General features: G+C 39.9%; 1 protein-coding gene and 1 pseudogene across 1 annotated transcript; both read left to right on the top strand.

The window, feature by feature from the left end:
• The first annotated feature begins 1,876 nt into the window (after positions 1-1,876).
• Positions 1,877-5,441, top strand: LOC115727449 (annotated as a pseudogene).
• A 3,781-nt stretch (positions 5,442-9,222) lies between these two features.
• Positions 9,223-13,905, top strand: LOC115733150 (the record flags this gene model as incomplete). The annotated part of the gene is made up of 7 exons (XM_048275612.1): positions 9,223-9,347; positions 9,492-10,472; positions 10,575-10,968; positions 11,392-11,940; positions 12,031-12,448; positions 12,686-12,716; positions 13,305-13,905. Coding segments are annotated over exons 1-7 (3,099 nt in total), but the record flags the coding sequence as incomplete, so codon positions are not given.
• Between the last annotated feature and the right edge of the window lie 2,417 nt (positions 13,906-16,322).

The following is a 16,322-nucleotide window of genomic DNA, read 5'->3' as shown; positions in this document are numbered from 1 at the left end:
AGTTTTGAGGATTGTAAAGGGCTCCTTGATTGTGATGAGAGGTAATAAGAAGAATGGTCTTTACGTTATGTAGAGAAACACTGTTGTGGGTTCTTTAAATATATCATCCTCTTCAAATTCTGATAAATCAAGATTGTGGTATATGCGGTTGGGCTACATGAGCGAAATAAGAATGACTATCTTGAGTAAGCGTGGTTTACTATGTGGGAGCATACGGTTCCACTTGACTTTTGTGAGCATTGTATTTACGAAAAAAATCGCATAGTTAGTTTCAGATCTGGGGTGCACTCGATGAAGGGCACACTTGACTACATTCAGTTTGATTTGTGGGGACTTGTAGAGGTTACATCTAAATGTGGTGCGCTTTATCTTCCGACATTTATTGACAATTTTCTAGGAAAATCTGGGTTTATTTCTTGAAGCGTAAAAGTAACGTTTTTAATACGTTCAAGAAGTGGAAGATGTTGATTGAAAATCAAACTGGCAAGAAGATAAAGCATCTTAGAATAGACAATGGCCTTGAGTTTTGCGGAGGTGATTTTAACGATACCGTGAAGATTCGGTGATTATTCGACATCGAACAATCAGATATACACCTCAACAAAATAGGGTGGCGGAGTGAATGAACCAAATGCTTTTTGAGAAACCTAGACGTATGCTTTCTAATGCTGAACTTGATAAATATTTTTGAACTAAAGCCGTGAATGCGGCATGTAATTTGGTGAATCGTTTTCCTTCTACCGCAATTGAATGTAAGGCTCCAAACGAGGTGTGGTTTGGTAAACCTTCCGATTATTCTGTTTTGAAAGTATTTGGATGTCTTGCTTATTATCATGTAAAAGATGGTAAGCTTGAACCCAGAGCCAAGAAAGGTATTTTCGTTGGTTATGGAAATAGAATTAAGGGATATAGATTGTGGTGTTTTGATCCTTAGTCGCCAAAGTTTATAATCAGTAGGATGTTACTTTTGATGAAAATTCTATACTTCATTAGAGAAAAGTTATTGAGTCTATAGATATTCAAGAAGAGAATGTAGCGAAAGAGGTGGAGTTTAGTGCAGAGCATCCACGGAAAATCCGTGAAGATGTTCCTATTCAATTAGAAAGTGACAGTGAGCAACAAAACTTAGATTCGATAAAAGATGAAGTAGAAGAAATTGAACAACCTCAGACTTTGACTGCATGGAGAGCTAAAAGGCAAATTAAGCCTCCCCGGAGGTATGATTTCGCTGATTTGGTAGCATATGCTCCTACAGTTGTTGAAGAAGTTGGTACTTAAGAACCTTCTACATTCCGTGAAGCTACTATTTGTTCTAAATCCGAGAAGTGGCTTGTTGCAATAAATGAAGAGATGGAGTCTCTTCATAAGAATCAAACTTGGGATATGTTAAATTGCCTAAGGGTAAAAGAGCTATTGGATGCAAGTGGATCTTCAAAAGAAAGGAAGGAATTCCAAGGGTTGAAGATGAAAGATTCAAGGCACGTTTGGTAGCGAAGGGCTTTAGTCAGAAAGAAAGGATAGACTTTAATGAAGTGTTCTCTCCAGTTGTGAAACATAATTCCATTTGTGTGTTGCTCGCATTAGTGGCCCTTTATTATCTATAACTTGAGCAACTTGATATCAAGACCGCTTTTCTACATGGGAGCTTGAGGAGACAATCCATGTGTCTCAACCCAAGGGATCCATTGTTGAGGGTAAAGAAGATCACGTTTGCAGATTGAAAGGCTCATTGTATGATCTCAAGCAATGTCCACGGCAATGGTACAAGAGATTTGATAGCTTTATGTTAAGTTATGGCTATTCACGAAGTGCGCATGACAGTTGTGTGTACTATAAGAGATTGCGTGATAGTTCTTTTGTTTATTTACTATCGTATATGGATGACATGCTTATTGCTGCCAAGGACATGTTAGACATACAATTGTTAAAGAGTCAACTTAGCGAGGAATTTGAGATGAAGGATCTTGGAGCTAGCAAGAAAATTCTAGGTATGGAGATTCGCAAAGATAGACAGATTGGGAAGTTATACTTTCGCAGAAGGGGCATATTGAGAAAGTACTTCAACCTTTCGGCATGAAGAATGCCAAACCGGTAAGTACTCCTTTGGGTCCCACTTTAGACTTTCTGCTTTTTTGTCGCCTAAAACCAAAGAAGAGGAAGATGTGATGTCTCGTGTTTCACATTCTAGTGTTGTGAGTAGTCTTATGTATGCTTTGATATGCACTCGTCCGGACATTTTCCAGCAAGTAGTGTTGTGAGCAGGTATATAACAAATCCTAGTAAAGCTCAACGGCAAGTAGTGAGTGGATTCTTTGGTACGTGATTAGGTTGCTAAAGGTACAATAATAATCAAGAAAATACCTACGATGGATAATCTAGCGTATATGTTGACTAAACCAATTCTTATGACTAAGTTCAAGCATTGTTTGGACTTAGTTGGCTTTTTCACCATTTGAGTTACTTATGCGGAGTTGGTGACGTTTCATCCCTTATTTCATACATTGAGTACACTCACATAGGCTTAGGGGTGTGCATTGTCGATTTCGCGTTTTGGCGGGTGGCCTCGTTTGGTCTCTTTTAGTAGTGAGGGAGAGAGGTATTGTAGAGTTTGGTAAAATATGCTTCTGGAGATTTGAAGTTAAGGTGGAGATTTGTTGAGTTTGACTTTCAAATTAAAGATAAGGTTTAAGTTAGAGATAAGGCTCAAATTAGAGATAAGGTTATTTTGGATCATACACTTTATCTTAGGTTTTTTAGATGGAGCTATAAAAAAGATATGCTGCATATTACATTGCAACGTTTACTTTCACTTTTGCCCCAAGCTTTTCGCTTCTACCTCGAAACCTTATGTTTTTTCACTTCTTCTTGTTAGATATTTAGATCTTTGATTGTAAGCTTGTATTCGTTATTGAAGATAGTGAAATCCCTCTCTCTCTCCGTGGTTTTTCCCGTTTTAGGTTTTTCACATATATCGTATTTCGTGCGTTCTTACTTTACTTTTATTCTTCGCTATTTCGCGCTTGAATTTGCGTATGTTTTGGTGTTTTCTACAACATCTCTTTATGCAATTGTCTAACTAAAACATAATCATAAGTTGGCTGACATGGTAATAAAAGTAGAGTTGTTAAAAAAAAAAAAAAAAGGCAGCGAGGCAGCAAATTTAATCAAACAAATTTCATATACTTTTAACTATAAATACCTTTCACTTTTTGGCTAGTCACAAGATGATTATGATTTTGATTTTCAAGTTAACTTAGACTGCTATGGCTGAAGCTAGCTAAACTCGTCGGTGATTTAAGTTTTGTACATTTGGTGTTACTATCACCTAAAGAATCAGCCTTGGGTAACATAAAAAATGATGGCAAAGAAGTGTAAAGTTAATAATTTTTATTAAGATTTGGACTTCTATTAATTTTAACTCTAGCAAGACATTACAATTGACAAATTTGAGGAGTGAATAGAAACTCTACGAGGTCTTTTTTCTTGATTAAGTTTGCCATCTTTTTCATTTGGTCTTATTTAGAGTTATTAGAAATAGACCACATTCACGTGGTTTTCTCGTTAATTGTCCATGTGCAGATGACATATATTTTCACTGACTTGAGTCGGTAAAATTGTATTCAACAACAGGAAAATAAAGTAAAGTGTGACATGAGTCCGATAAAGCAAAGGGAGAATAATAACCAAAGAGAATGAATAAGCAAAAGATTCTCTCTCCATCTCTCTCTTTGAGGCTTGCGGTGGTGAATGCACCGTTAGTTGGCTCCAAGTAACAGCTCCGTTAGATTCTCATTTCCCCGGAAGTTCTACAACACAAGCTCTTGAGAATTCTACAAAAATCAATGGTACTTTTCAAACAATATGTTGCAATTACGGTGGTGCGAAAAAGGATAAAAATGAAAACCCTGTATTTCTAGAACCTCGTAGGACCCAACGTCAGTGCAAACGAATGAACCTTGTCGTGACGTTTGCATTAACTCAATCTCACGTCGAGGATAAGCACGCCGCATGATAATGCTCAAGTCTTCAAACATATCGATAAAGCCATTAGTGATGCTCCATCTGTTGAGCACATCACAGTGAACAAGACATATCCTCGTGGGGAAAATGTCTTCTACGATTCATTCCACACTCTCATGGATCATATTGCTTCTCATATCACCTTCATTCCTAAGCTCAGTTGAAGCCGATTTCGGCCTGTGCATCGGCCAGAGATCCAGAATGCTCGTGCCTGGCCCCCCAGTGTATGACCAGGAGAACCCAGATTTCAACAGGGTGCTTTAGTCATCCGCGCAGAATCTCCGTTACCTCTTGCCTTCAGTCCCCTCAACAGTGACTGTCTTCACGGTAACTAGGACTCTGGAACAAGGAGTGACGAAGCTCCTGCAACGGTGGCAACAGGTTGTGGACAAGCTCGACCCCAACCTATTCATCAGGGTGATCATCCAAGCGGGGAGCGCCGGCAGAGGCAAAACCGAGCGAACTGTGAGCACATTGTACAATGCCCTCTTCCTAGGGACGGCCAACCAACTCCTCAGGGTGATGTAGAAGAGCTTCCCCGAATTGGGACTCAGGAGGAGCGATTGCATCAAAATGAGCTGGATCAAATCAATCTTGTACATGGCCGGGTACCCTAGCGGGACCCTGCCGGAGGTCCTCCTTAAGGGGAAGTCAAGATGCAAGAACTTCTTCGAGGGTAAGTCGGACTTCGTCCGGGACCTGATCCCAGAGACCACCCTGGAGGGCTTGTGGAAGAGACTGGTGGAGGAGGACAGCTTGCTGGTTATATGGACACCGTACGGTGGGATGATGAGCAAGATCTCGGAGTCCTCGTCACCGTTCCCGCACTGCAAGGGCACGATCTTCATGATCCAGTACCTGAGTCTCTAGGATAATGCCACCGAGGATGCCGCCAAGCACATGGATTGGATCGGGAGGCTCTACAACTACATGGCCCCTTATGTGTCCAAGTCTCCTAGAGAGTCCTACGTGAATTATAGGGACCTTGACTTGGGCGTGAATAAGAATGGGACAAGCTTCATTCCGGCAAGCGTCTGGGGTCCCAAGTACTTCAAGGGCAACTTTCATAGGTTGGTCCAAGTGAAGACGAAGGTCGACCGGGACAACTTCTTCTGGCATGAACAGAGCATACCACCATTGCCACTGTCTCTGAGGGGGAAGTGGATAACGGACTGAGGAGAGAGAAAATCGGCTTGCCCCTTGAAACAATTGAGTGAGTTTGATTGGTCTCTCTTGTGACATTTTGATGGTGGGATAAATCCCACCATCAAAATGTTGATAATGGGTGTAAAAGGTTAGTGGGTTGGCTTGTCATGAAGTGGTGCTTGGACAAAACAATTCCTTACCAGAAATATGTAAACGTTGTCTTTGAATGTGGAAGCCCGAAACCTACTGTAATGGCGATGGGATTAGAATCTTTTAAGAGGCAAATCACAAATCACATCCTCTGGTAAAGGCCTAATTATAGTTTAGAATACAAGTTTGGTAAATGAGATTTCGTACATTGTAGCCTAGCTCATGCACGATCGAATGTTTTACATGATCCTACTGGTTTTTTTTTAATGTGATGGTGCTTCGCGCTACATTAGTCTATTTTAACGTAGCAGCAAACAGTTGTTTTCAGAAATGTGCTGTAGCTGGGGCTTTTTAATGTGATGGCACTTCGCGCTTCATTGGTTTATTTTAACGTAGTAGGAAACGGTTGTTTTCGACAATGAATAATTTTTTTTTTTTGGGGTCAAATTTTCAACAATGACTTGAAATAGGTATATATTGCATTTCTAGAACCAATGGACATGCTCCTGTTTATATATGTGGGGTTTTCCATAGGTACTTCAGTAACTAGAACGATCTGCGAGCAAGTGAAGCATATCCTCGCTTGCTGTGAAGGTGGAGGTACTTATGCTAAAGTTTATATAAGTGATATACCTTTCTCCGCAATGATTTGTAGTTAGGGATGTTCTGCTTAGCTTTCCTCTGAGTAACCTTATACTTGAGTTCGATTGCATATTATCTAATATGGTATGGCAGAATTCTTATGATTGATAGCTATAGATACCTAAATTTTGGTGACTCGTTTAGTTACTCATCGCATGGAAAGTAAGGGATCGACCCTGACCTAAACAAAATACTAGTTGAATTGCACATAGAGATTAGGCACATTTGCATATTTATCGGACCGGCCGCGGCCGAACTTCAATGAATGGTTCTGAACTTAATAAAGTGGACCGAACCCATAAGAGTATTAAATTTTGGCCAAGCCCTTACAACACTAAGGGGCCGAAATTTGCATTGTTGAAGCCGAGTTGAGATAATTGATTCATTTTATTAAAAACTTCAACGAGAGGAAATAATAGAAAACAGCCCAAGTTGAATTGGGAAGCGAAAATCCTAGACTTTGCATATGAATACATTAATTGAGGGTTCACAAGAGGAGACCACGCCATTGAAACAGACAACGATAGCAAAAGAGAGAAAGACCATGGGGGACTAGGAATCACGGAAACTCTTATCGGGCCTCCCTATTGTGTTAGTGCTTGTCAGAGTCCGACAGCAATCAATATGTGGTCAACAGGTGTTAGACATCCGACACGTGATCAGCGCTTTGCACACGCCAGCGATATGCAAGTCCAGCATTCCGACATTTTCAATAAATTAGGGATCAAAATACAAGCCTATCAAATATACATATATATATATATATATATATATATATATATATATATATGAGTTGTATACCTAGCCATCCCAACATTAATATACCTAGTCTCGCTTTTCCTTTCGCTACACGGCCGAGTTTGTAGAAAAGCCCAAAAAACCTAATTGAGAGTAAATCTTTAAGCCTTAAGATCAGTTTATTGGTTTTATGAGCGAATTTTTTAAGTGAATTGAATAATATTTATTCAATTGAATTGGGATTGACGTAATCTTTATTGATTCGATCATATATCTTGAATGATTTGAATGCTCATTTATCTTGATTGCTTTCGTTATTTGAAAATACCAAAAAGATTGCATATAGATTAGGATAGATATCCTAGATAATATTGCCTATTTATATAGGATGGCATATTAGGATAGATTTCTAGAATAATTCGAATTGGTTCTACTTAGGATATCCCACATAGTATAAGATATTCAAGATAGCATGGCATACTCAGATAGATTCTGGAAGTTTAGGATAATTATCCGATTTAAATTAGTATTTGACTTAATTTACTTCCTAGTTTAGGTTACATAATGTCTCATTCCAGGTAGTTTATTTTCATTACAGATTTTAATGGAAAATCCAAAATTTCATCATGAAATGCGTTCTTGGCATGCCATTCATTTATGCCAAGTCATGTTGCCACGTCAATGTGCTGCATCATCTATGCTATGTCATCACGGTGTGCCGTGTCATTGTCATTGCCATGTCATTAGTCACGCCATGTTACCAATTCCATATCATTTTTCATGTCATATTAGAGTAAATTGGACTTCATTTTGCATGCATAAGACTTAGGTCATGCATTTTCAAGTCAGCATTAGAGTAGCTTGCATTCCTCTATGTCATTACATTTAGGGTTTATAGTTGGGTTGCATTGCATTGCATATAGTATAGCTCTTTCATTTAAAAGAGAGAATGTTTTACGTGATCCGTAATGCATCTTGACATAAATATCCAAAGGTTAAACCATTATGAGGAATTTTCATTAAAGCTGCAGAATAGTATGGCCGAATGATCCAATTCTCGGGACTAAGTCTTGGGAGCCCAGCTTAACGAGCCTAGTAACATTACCTCCTAGGCATGGGTCTGTTGATTGACCAAGGTCCAATTTGTAGAGTAGCATTGATGATGTGGACATCGAGCCCTATCGAGGAGGAGGTGCTAGGGATCCATTATCCTATCCGCTAGGCCCCATCACTCGAGCCAGAGCAAAGGAATTCAAGCAAGCTGTCGGCGTCATGGTTCAAGATCTTTGGAATAGAGACAATATGGATTCGAGACTTAAAGATTCTGAAGCTCCTTGGCGCAACAATATCACTTTTTGGTTACAATGACTTCGGGACGCTTGGAAACGAGCCACTGATCAATACTCACTACTTTAGTAGTGATTGACGACGGTTTTTAGCGTTTCGGAATCATTTAGATGGACTTTTAGGCCTTTTTCTATTTTTAGGCGAATTTTCATTAATTAAGGATATTTTTGTAATTTTGCCTTATTAGGGTTAGCACCCTATATAAGGGAGCTTATAAGTTTCTGATAACGCAACTTTGATTCAGAATATTATACAGAGAGGTTTTCTTCTTTGAGTTCTCTTGAAGACTAGATCTTATCAAGGTTTCCTTGTGGCGATCGAATTCAACTTATCGAGCAAGATCGCGAATCCTCTTGTTCGTGGCGTTATAACGTTGATTGGTTGACACGGGTTCGTCAACAGGTCACGTTCATACCGAGATTACCAATCACAGGTTCGATTGGGGGTTGAGGTTAGCAAATTCGCAACTCATAGATCTTCGTAGAACGATCAACTTCCGCAACGATTCACATCATTTGGTATCAGAGCCGGGTTCTACAAGGTCAAGTTATCTTACTTTTACTGCTTTTCGTTAAGCAAACTAGGGTTTATAGAATTAGAGATTCGTTGTTAATCGAATCAGAGTTTTGAATCTATTCTTGCTGCATTTTCAATTTTTTTGAATTAGGGTTTTCGGTCCTAAGGTTTCATATTGTATTTGAGTTCGCAAAAAAAAAAAAAAAAATTCGGCCAAAAAAAAAAAAAAAAAGCAAGGCCGAACAAAAAAAAAGGTTTCGCTAAAAAAAAAAAAGGACGAAAAAAAAAAAAAAAAAGAAGGCGACTCGTTTGTTAGTCGGACCGAATTGAAGTTTCAGCAGCAGAAATTGAGTTTGGGATTTGAAAATTAGTGAAAGTTGTTGGGTTGCTGAATTGAGTGGTATATTGCCGGATTGATTTCTGATCTTGCTTGGTGGTTGAGTCGACTATTATGAGGAGCTTGAAAAACTGGATCTAGTCCGATAAAGAGCTTGTGAGAAAGAAACGAGAGGTAAAAGGCAAGAGCGTGTGAGCTTAATTGAGGGAAGAAAAAGCCGAAATTGAGTTAAACACGAGGGGAGTGACAAACACCTTCAGCGAAACACGTGAGGGAGTCTTTGGTGAGGTTTCTTTATCTCTAACGTTTTCTTGCAGGTTTAAGTTATGGCGGGTGATCAAGAGAGCGTGAACCGGAATGAGGATGGTTCCAAACAAAGGGATGAGGCGATTTTAGCGGGCATCCAACAATTGAGCTTACAACTTGAAGCACTTAGCAATCGAGTTGTGAGGTGTGAGACGAGGCTCGATGGTGATCGAGAGCCACCACGAGGGAGACCACAAAATCAGCGAGATGAGTCTAGGGAACAACCTAGATGGCAGCGGCAATTTGAAGATGAATATGTGTCCGATACGTAAGATGATCGAGATGGCAGGTTTGGGAGGAGGAACAGACGCCGAGGGTTTAGAAATCGAGAAGATAATGAACTTGGTAACATCAAGATGAAGATTCCATCTTTCCAAGGAAGGAATGATCCCGATGCATATCTAGATTGGGAAAAACGAATGGAGATGGTATTTGACTGCCAACGATATTCGGAGCTTAAGAAGGTAAAAATTGCAGCTGTTGAATTCACCGATTATGCTATAATATGGTGGGATCAACTTGTGACTAGCGGGAGACGTAATGGTGAGGTGCCGGTAGAAACGTGGGATGAGATGAAAGCGGTGATGAGGAGGCGCTTTATACCAAGTCATTACCACCGAGACTTGTTCCACAAGCTGCAGAATCTCACACAAGGCAATAGGAGTGTGGAAGAGTATCATAAAGACATGGAGATTGCCATGATCCGTGCTAATGTGGTAGAGGATCGTGAGGCTACAATGTCACGATTCTTGAGTGGTTTGAGCCGAGATATAGCAAGGGTGGTAGAGCTGCAACATTATGTTGAGTTGGAAGAATTGGTGGATAAAGCTATCAAAGTTGAGAGGCAATTGAAGATGGACCGAAATTACAAGAGCAATGGAGGATCAAGTTCGAATTGGAAGCCCAATTGGAAGAGGGATGAGAAGCCGAATTGGAAGGGAAACAACTCTAAGGCTGAAACTTCAAAGGAGAAGGAGAAGGACGGCAGAGTTGGTTCGAATCCGACTTTAGGTAAAACTGAAAATCCTAACACTAGAACTCGTGAAATTAAATGTTTCAAGTGTTTAGGCAGGGGTCATATCGCAAATCGGTGTCCTAATAGAAGGGTGATGATAATGACTGGACCTGGAGATGTTCAATCCGAAAGTGACGGGGAGGAAGAGGATGTTGAGATGCCATCGTTAGAGGACTGTAGCGATGTTGAGATGCCACTCAAAGGTGAATTGATGGTGGTTAGGCGTTCTTTGAGTGTTCAAGTTAAGGAGGAGGAGCATCACCAACAACGAGAAAATCTGTTCCATACAAGATGCTTGGTGAATGGTAAGATTTGTAGTTTGATTGTTGATGGGGGTAGTTGCACGAATGTAGCAAGTTGTACCATGGTAGAGAAGCTTGGATTAAGGACTGAAAAACACCCTAGACCGTATAGATTGCAGTGGTTGAATGATAGTGGAGAAGTAAAGGTGTCAAAGCAAGTCCGAGTCCCATTTGAAATAGGGAGATATAAAGACGAGGTGATGTGTGATGTTGTACCTATGCAAGCAGGCCATCTTTTACTTGGTAGGCCATGGCAGTATGATCGGAACGTACATCATGACGGGTACACCAACCGATATTCGTTGGTAATGAATCGAAAGACTTACACTTTGGTACCGATGACACCTACCGAGGTGTATGAAGATCAACTGAAACTACAACGTGAAGTCGAGAGGAAGAGAAAAGAAAATTCTGAGAAGCAAGGAAAAGCAATGGTTGAGAAGAGTGGAGTGGTAAAAACCGAGGGAAAAGGAGAAAGGAAAGAAAAAAAGGAAAAGAATTTCTTTGCAAAATCGAGTGAAGTGAGGAGAGCTTTACTCCTGGATCGACCGATGCTTGTACTTTTGTACAAGGAGGCACTGTTTACTACTAACGAACTTGACCCAAGTTTGCCTAGTTCTGTCGTGTCTTTATTGCAGGAATTTGAAGATGTCTTTCCCGATGAGATTCCCGGAGGTTTACCACCGATTCGAGGCATAGAGCATCAAATTGATTTGATTCCTGGTGCGCCATTACCTAACCGACCCGCATATCGAAGCAATCCCGAGGAGACAAAGGAACTTCAGCGGCAAGTTAGCGAATTCTTGGAGCGAGGATATGTGCGAGAGAGTCTTAGCCCATGTGCTGTCCCTGTTTTGTTGGTACCGAAGAAGGATGGATCTTGGCGCATGTGTATTGATTGCCGAGCAATCAATAACATTACGGTAAAGTATCGACATCCTATTCCTAGACTAGATGATATGTTGGATGAATTGCATGGAGCTTGCATTTTCACTAAAATTGATCCGAAAAGTGGTTATCATCAGATTAGAATGAAAGAAGGGGATGAATGGAAAACTGCATTTAAGACTAAATATGGATTGTATGAGTGGTTAGTCATGCCATTTGGTTTAACGAATGCACCTAGTACTTTCATGCGACTTATGAATCATGTTCTACGTGCTTTTATTGGTCGATTTGTGGTTGTCTATTTTGATGATATCTTGATATATAGTCAAAGCCTTGATGACCATATTGAGCATGTGCGAGCTGTTTTTCAGGTTTTAAGGGACGAACAACTATATGCTAACCTAAAGAAGTGCTCTTTTGTGACTAACAAATTAGTATTTCTAGGGTTTGTTGTTGGTGCTGATGGAATACAGGTTGATGAAGAAAAGGTAAAAGCAATTCGTGAATGGCCAACACCTAAGACGGTAGGAGAGGTGCGCAGCTTTCATGGCTTAGCCGGTTTTTATCGCAGATTTGTGAAGGATTTCAGCACCATCGCTGCACCTTTAACCGAGGTTATCAAGAAGAACGTGGGTTTCATGTGGGGAGAAGAGCAAGAGAGAGCATTCAATCTGTTAAAGGATAAGCTAACTAATGCTCCTTTGTTGTCTTTACCAAATTTCAGTGCTACTTTTGAAATAGAATGTGATGCTTCTGGTACAGGAATTGGAGCCGTGTTGATGCAAGGAGGACGCCCCATAGCTTATTTCAGCGAGAAATTAAGCGGAGCAACATTGAATTATCCAACTTACGATAAAGAGATGTATGCTTTGGTGCGAGCTTTGGAGACTTGGCAACACTATCTATGGCCAAAAGAGTTCGTGATCCACACCGACCACGAGACTTTGAAGTACTTGAGGGGGCAGCAAAAGTTGAACAAAAGACATGCCAAATGGATGGAGTTCATTGAGACTTTTCCATATGTAATCAAGTACAAGAAAGGTAAGGAAAATGTGGTAGCCGATGCACTTTCCCGAAGGTTCGCAATTCTAACTACTTTAGGAGCAAAGTGTCTAGGATTTGAGCATATCAAAGAATTATATACTGATGATGATGACTTTGGAAGAGTGTTTGAAGCTTGTGAGCATGCTGCGTTTGAAAAATTCTATAGGCATGATGGATATCTCTTTCGTGAAAACAAGTTGTGTTTGCCTAGATGCTCTTTGCGAGAGTTGTTAGTGCGAGAGGCGCATAGTGGCGCTTTAATGGGACATTTTGGCATAAATAAAACTTATGAAATACTGCATGAACATTTTTATTGGCCACACATGAAACGAGATGTCACACGTGTTTGTGAGAGATGCATTGCTTGTAAACAGGCTAAGTCTACAACTAAACCACATGGCTTGTATACTCCTTTGCCTATCCCGACGCATCCTTGGGTTGATATTTCTATGGATTTTGTGTTAGGATTGCCTAGGTCTAAGCATGGTAGGGATTCTATTTATGTGGTTGTAGATCGATTTTCGAAAATGGCTCATTTTATACCTTGTCATAAATCTGACGATGCATCGCATATTGCTGATTTGTTGTTTCGTGAGGTTGTGCATTTGCATGGCATGCCTAGGTCCATTGTTTCTGATCGAGATACTAAATTTCTTAGCTACTTTTGGAAGACATTGTGGAAGAAGTTAGGTACATAGCTTTTATTTTCGACTACTTGTCATCCACAAACCGATGGTCAAACCGAAGTAGTTAATAGGACTTTAGGGACTTTATTGCGTGCTATCATTAAAAAGAATATTAAGTCTTGGGAAGACTGTTTACCTCATGTTGAGTTTGCTTATAACGGGAGCGTGCATTCTGCTACTAAATTCACACCGTTTGAGGTTGTCTATGGTTTTAACCCATTAACTCCGTTAGATTTAACCCCTTTGCCTGTTGATGAGCGTGTGGATTTAGATGGTGCTAAGAAAGCTGAATTTGTGAAGACTTTGCATGAAAAGACGCGACTGAATATTGAGCACAAGTCAGAGCAATATGCAAAGCAAGCCAACAAAGGGCGCAAGAAGGTAGTGTTTGAGCCCGGTGATTGGGTGCGGGTTCATATGCGCACAGAGCGTTTTCCCGAACAACGACGTTCTAAGTTGTTACCGCGAGGGGATGAACCATTCATGGTGTTGGAGAGAGTCAACGATAATGCCTACAAGCTTGATCTTTCAGGTGAGTATGGTATTAGTGCTACTTTTAATGTTTCTGACTTGACTCTTTTTGATGCGGGCGATGATTTGAGGGCAAATCCTTTGCACGGGGGAGGGAATGATGTGGACATCGAGCCCTATCGAGGAGGAGGTGCTAGGGATCCATTATCCTATCCGCTAGGCCCCATCACTCGAGCCAGAGCAAAGGAATTCAAGCAAGCTGTCGGCGTCATGGTTCAAGATCTTTGGAATAGAGACAATATGGATTCGAGACTTAAAGATTCTCAAGCTCCTTGGCGCAACAATATCACTTTTTGGTTACAATGATTTCGGGACGCTTGGAAACGAGCCACTGATCAATACTCACTACTTTAGTAGTGATTGACGACGTTTTTTAGCGTTTCGGAATCATTTAGATGGACTTTTAGGCCTTTTTCTATTTTTAGGCGAATTTTCATTAATTAAGGATATTTTTGTAATTTTGCCTTATTAGGGTTAACACCCTATATAAGGGAGCTTATAAGTTTCTGATAACGCAACTTTGATTCAGAATATTATACAGAGAGGTTTTCTTCTTTGAGTTCTCTTGAGGACTAGATCTTATCAAGGTTTCCTTGTGGCGATCGAATTCAACTTATCGAGCAAGATCGCGAATCCTCTTGTTCGTGGCGTTATAGCGTTGATTGGTTGACACAGGTTCGTCAACAGGTCACGTTCATACCGAGATTACCAATCACAGGTTCGATTGGGGGTTGAGGTTAGCAAATTCGCAACTCATAGATCTTCGTAGAACGATCAACTTCCGCAACGATTCACATCAATTGACCTTCATAGCGAAGAAGGGAATATGGCTGAGGGGTTTGCAGAAAAGTGTTTTCATAGTCTAACAACAAAGGTGCGGTTTGTATAACTTTGAATCTGATTCATTTGAGATATCATGGCAAAGGTTAAGGCTATTATGAGGAAGGACTCAACGGAGGATTACCCAGCTAGTGAAACTTTGTACACCGCAATAAGTCTCTCTATGCAAGAGGGCTGCTATGCTAACAGCACCCTCATTCCCGGTGAATAACGGCGCCTTTTTTTTTTACCACAAAGCGCCACACTGTTTCTTTCTTCCAAAAAAGGCAACGAGACCAATAAGGAAACATAATTACGGCCGTGAACTTGTTTTTAGCTTTAAATAACTACTTAAATGTCAAACTCAATTCTTTTGCACAATTCGACAAAAAAAAAAAATGCACTATACCCATGAAAACATTTTAACCTATTATAGATATAATAGAAGTTAAATTAGCAAACATATGTGTATTTTTATCTAATTTAATGAGATGCCAAAAAGTTATCCAGAAAGTGAAAATTTATACACTATAATAGGTTTCTTTATGCAATTGTTTAACTAAAACATAATAATATATATTTACTGTAGTAATTTTGAGTTGAAAGTTGGCTGACATGGTAATAAAAGTTGAGTTGTACAATGTGTATATATAGGCAGTGAGGCAGCAAATTTAATCAAACAAATTTCATATACTTTTTAACTATAAATACATTTCACTTTTTCGCTAGTCACAAGATGATCATGATTTTGATTTTCAAGTTAACTTAGACTGCTATGGCTCAAGCTAAACTTGTCGGTGATTTAAGTTGTGTACATATGGTGTTACTATCACCTAAAGAATCATCCTTGAGTGACATAAAAAATGATAGCAGAAAAGTGTAAAGTTAATAATTTTTATTTAGATTTGGACTTCTATTAATTTTAACTCTAGCAAGACACTACAATTAACAAATTTGAGGAGTGAATAGAAACTCTACTAGGTCTTTTTTCTTGATTAAGTTTGCCATCTTTTTCATTGGTCTTATTTAGAGTTATTAGAAGTAGACCACATTCACGTGGTTTTCTCGTTAATTGTCCATGTGTAGATGACATATATTTTCACTGCCTCGAGTAGGTAAAATTGTATTCAACAACAGGAAAATAAAGTAAAGTGTGACATGAATCCGATAAAGCAAAGGGAGAATAATAACCAAAGAGAATGAATAAGCAAAAGATTCTCTCTCTATCTTTCTCTTTGAGGCTTGCGGTGGAGAATGCACCGTTAGTTGCCTCCCGGTAACAGCTTCGTTAGCTTCTCATTTCCCTTTAAGCAATTCCCATGTTCTGCAACACAAGCTCCTGAGAATTTTACAAAAATCAATGGTACTTTTTCTAACAATATGTTGAAATTACGGTGGTAAGAAAAAGGTTAAAAATAAAAACCCTCTATTTCTAGAACCTCGTAGGACCCAAAGTCAGTGTAAACGAATGAACCTTGTCGTGACGTTCGCATCAACTCAATCCCACGTCGAGGATAAGCACGCCGCATAAAACTGCTCAAGTCCTCAAACATATCGATAAAGCGATTAGTGATGCTCCATTTGTTGAGCACATTACAGTAAATAAGACATACCCTCCTGGGGAAAATGTCTTCTACGATTCATTCCACACTCTCAGGGATCATATTGCTTCCCATGTCACCTTCATTCCTAAGCTCAGTTGAAGCCGATTTCGGCCTGTGCATTGGCCAGAGATCCAGAATGCTCGTGCCGAGCCGCCCCCCCAATGTATGACCAGGAGAACCCAGATTTCAACAGGGTGCTTCAGTCATCCACGCAGAATCTCCGTTACCTCA

Source organism: Rhodamnia argentea, chromosome 3, assembly GCF_020921035.1.
Source record: "Rhodamnia argentea isolate NSW1041297 chromosome 3, ASM2092103v1, whole genome shotgun sequence".
NCBI lineage: Eukaryota > Viridiplantae > Streptophyta > Magnoliopsida > Myrtales > Myrtaceae > Rhodamnia > Rhodamnia argentea.
Note: the sequence above shows the minus strand (reverse complement) of the source record. Positions and strands in the feature narration are given on the sequence as shown.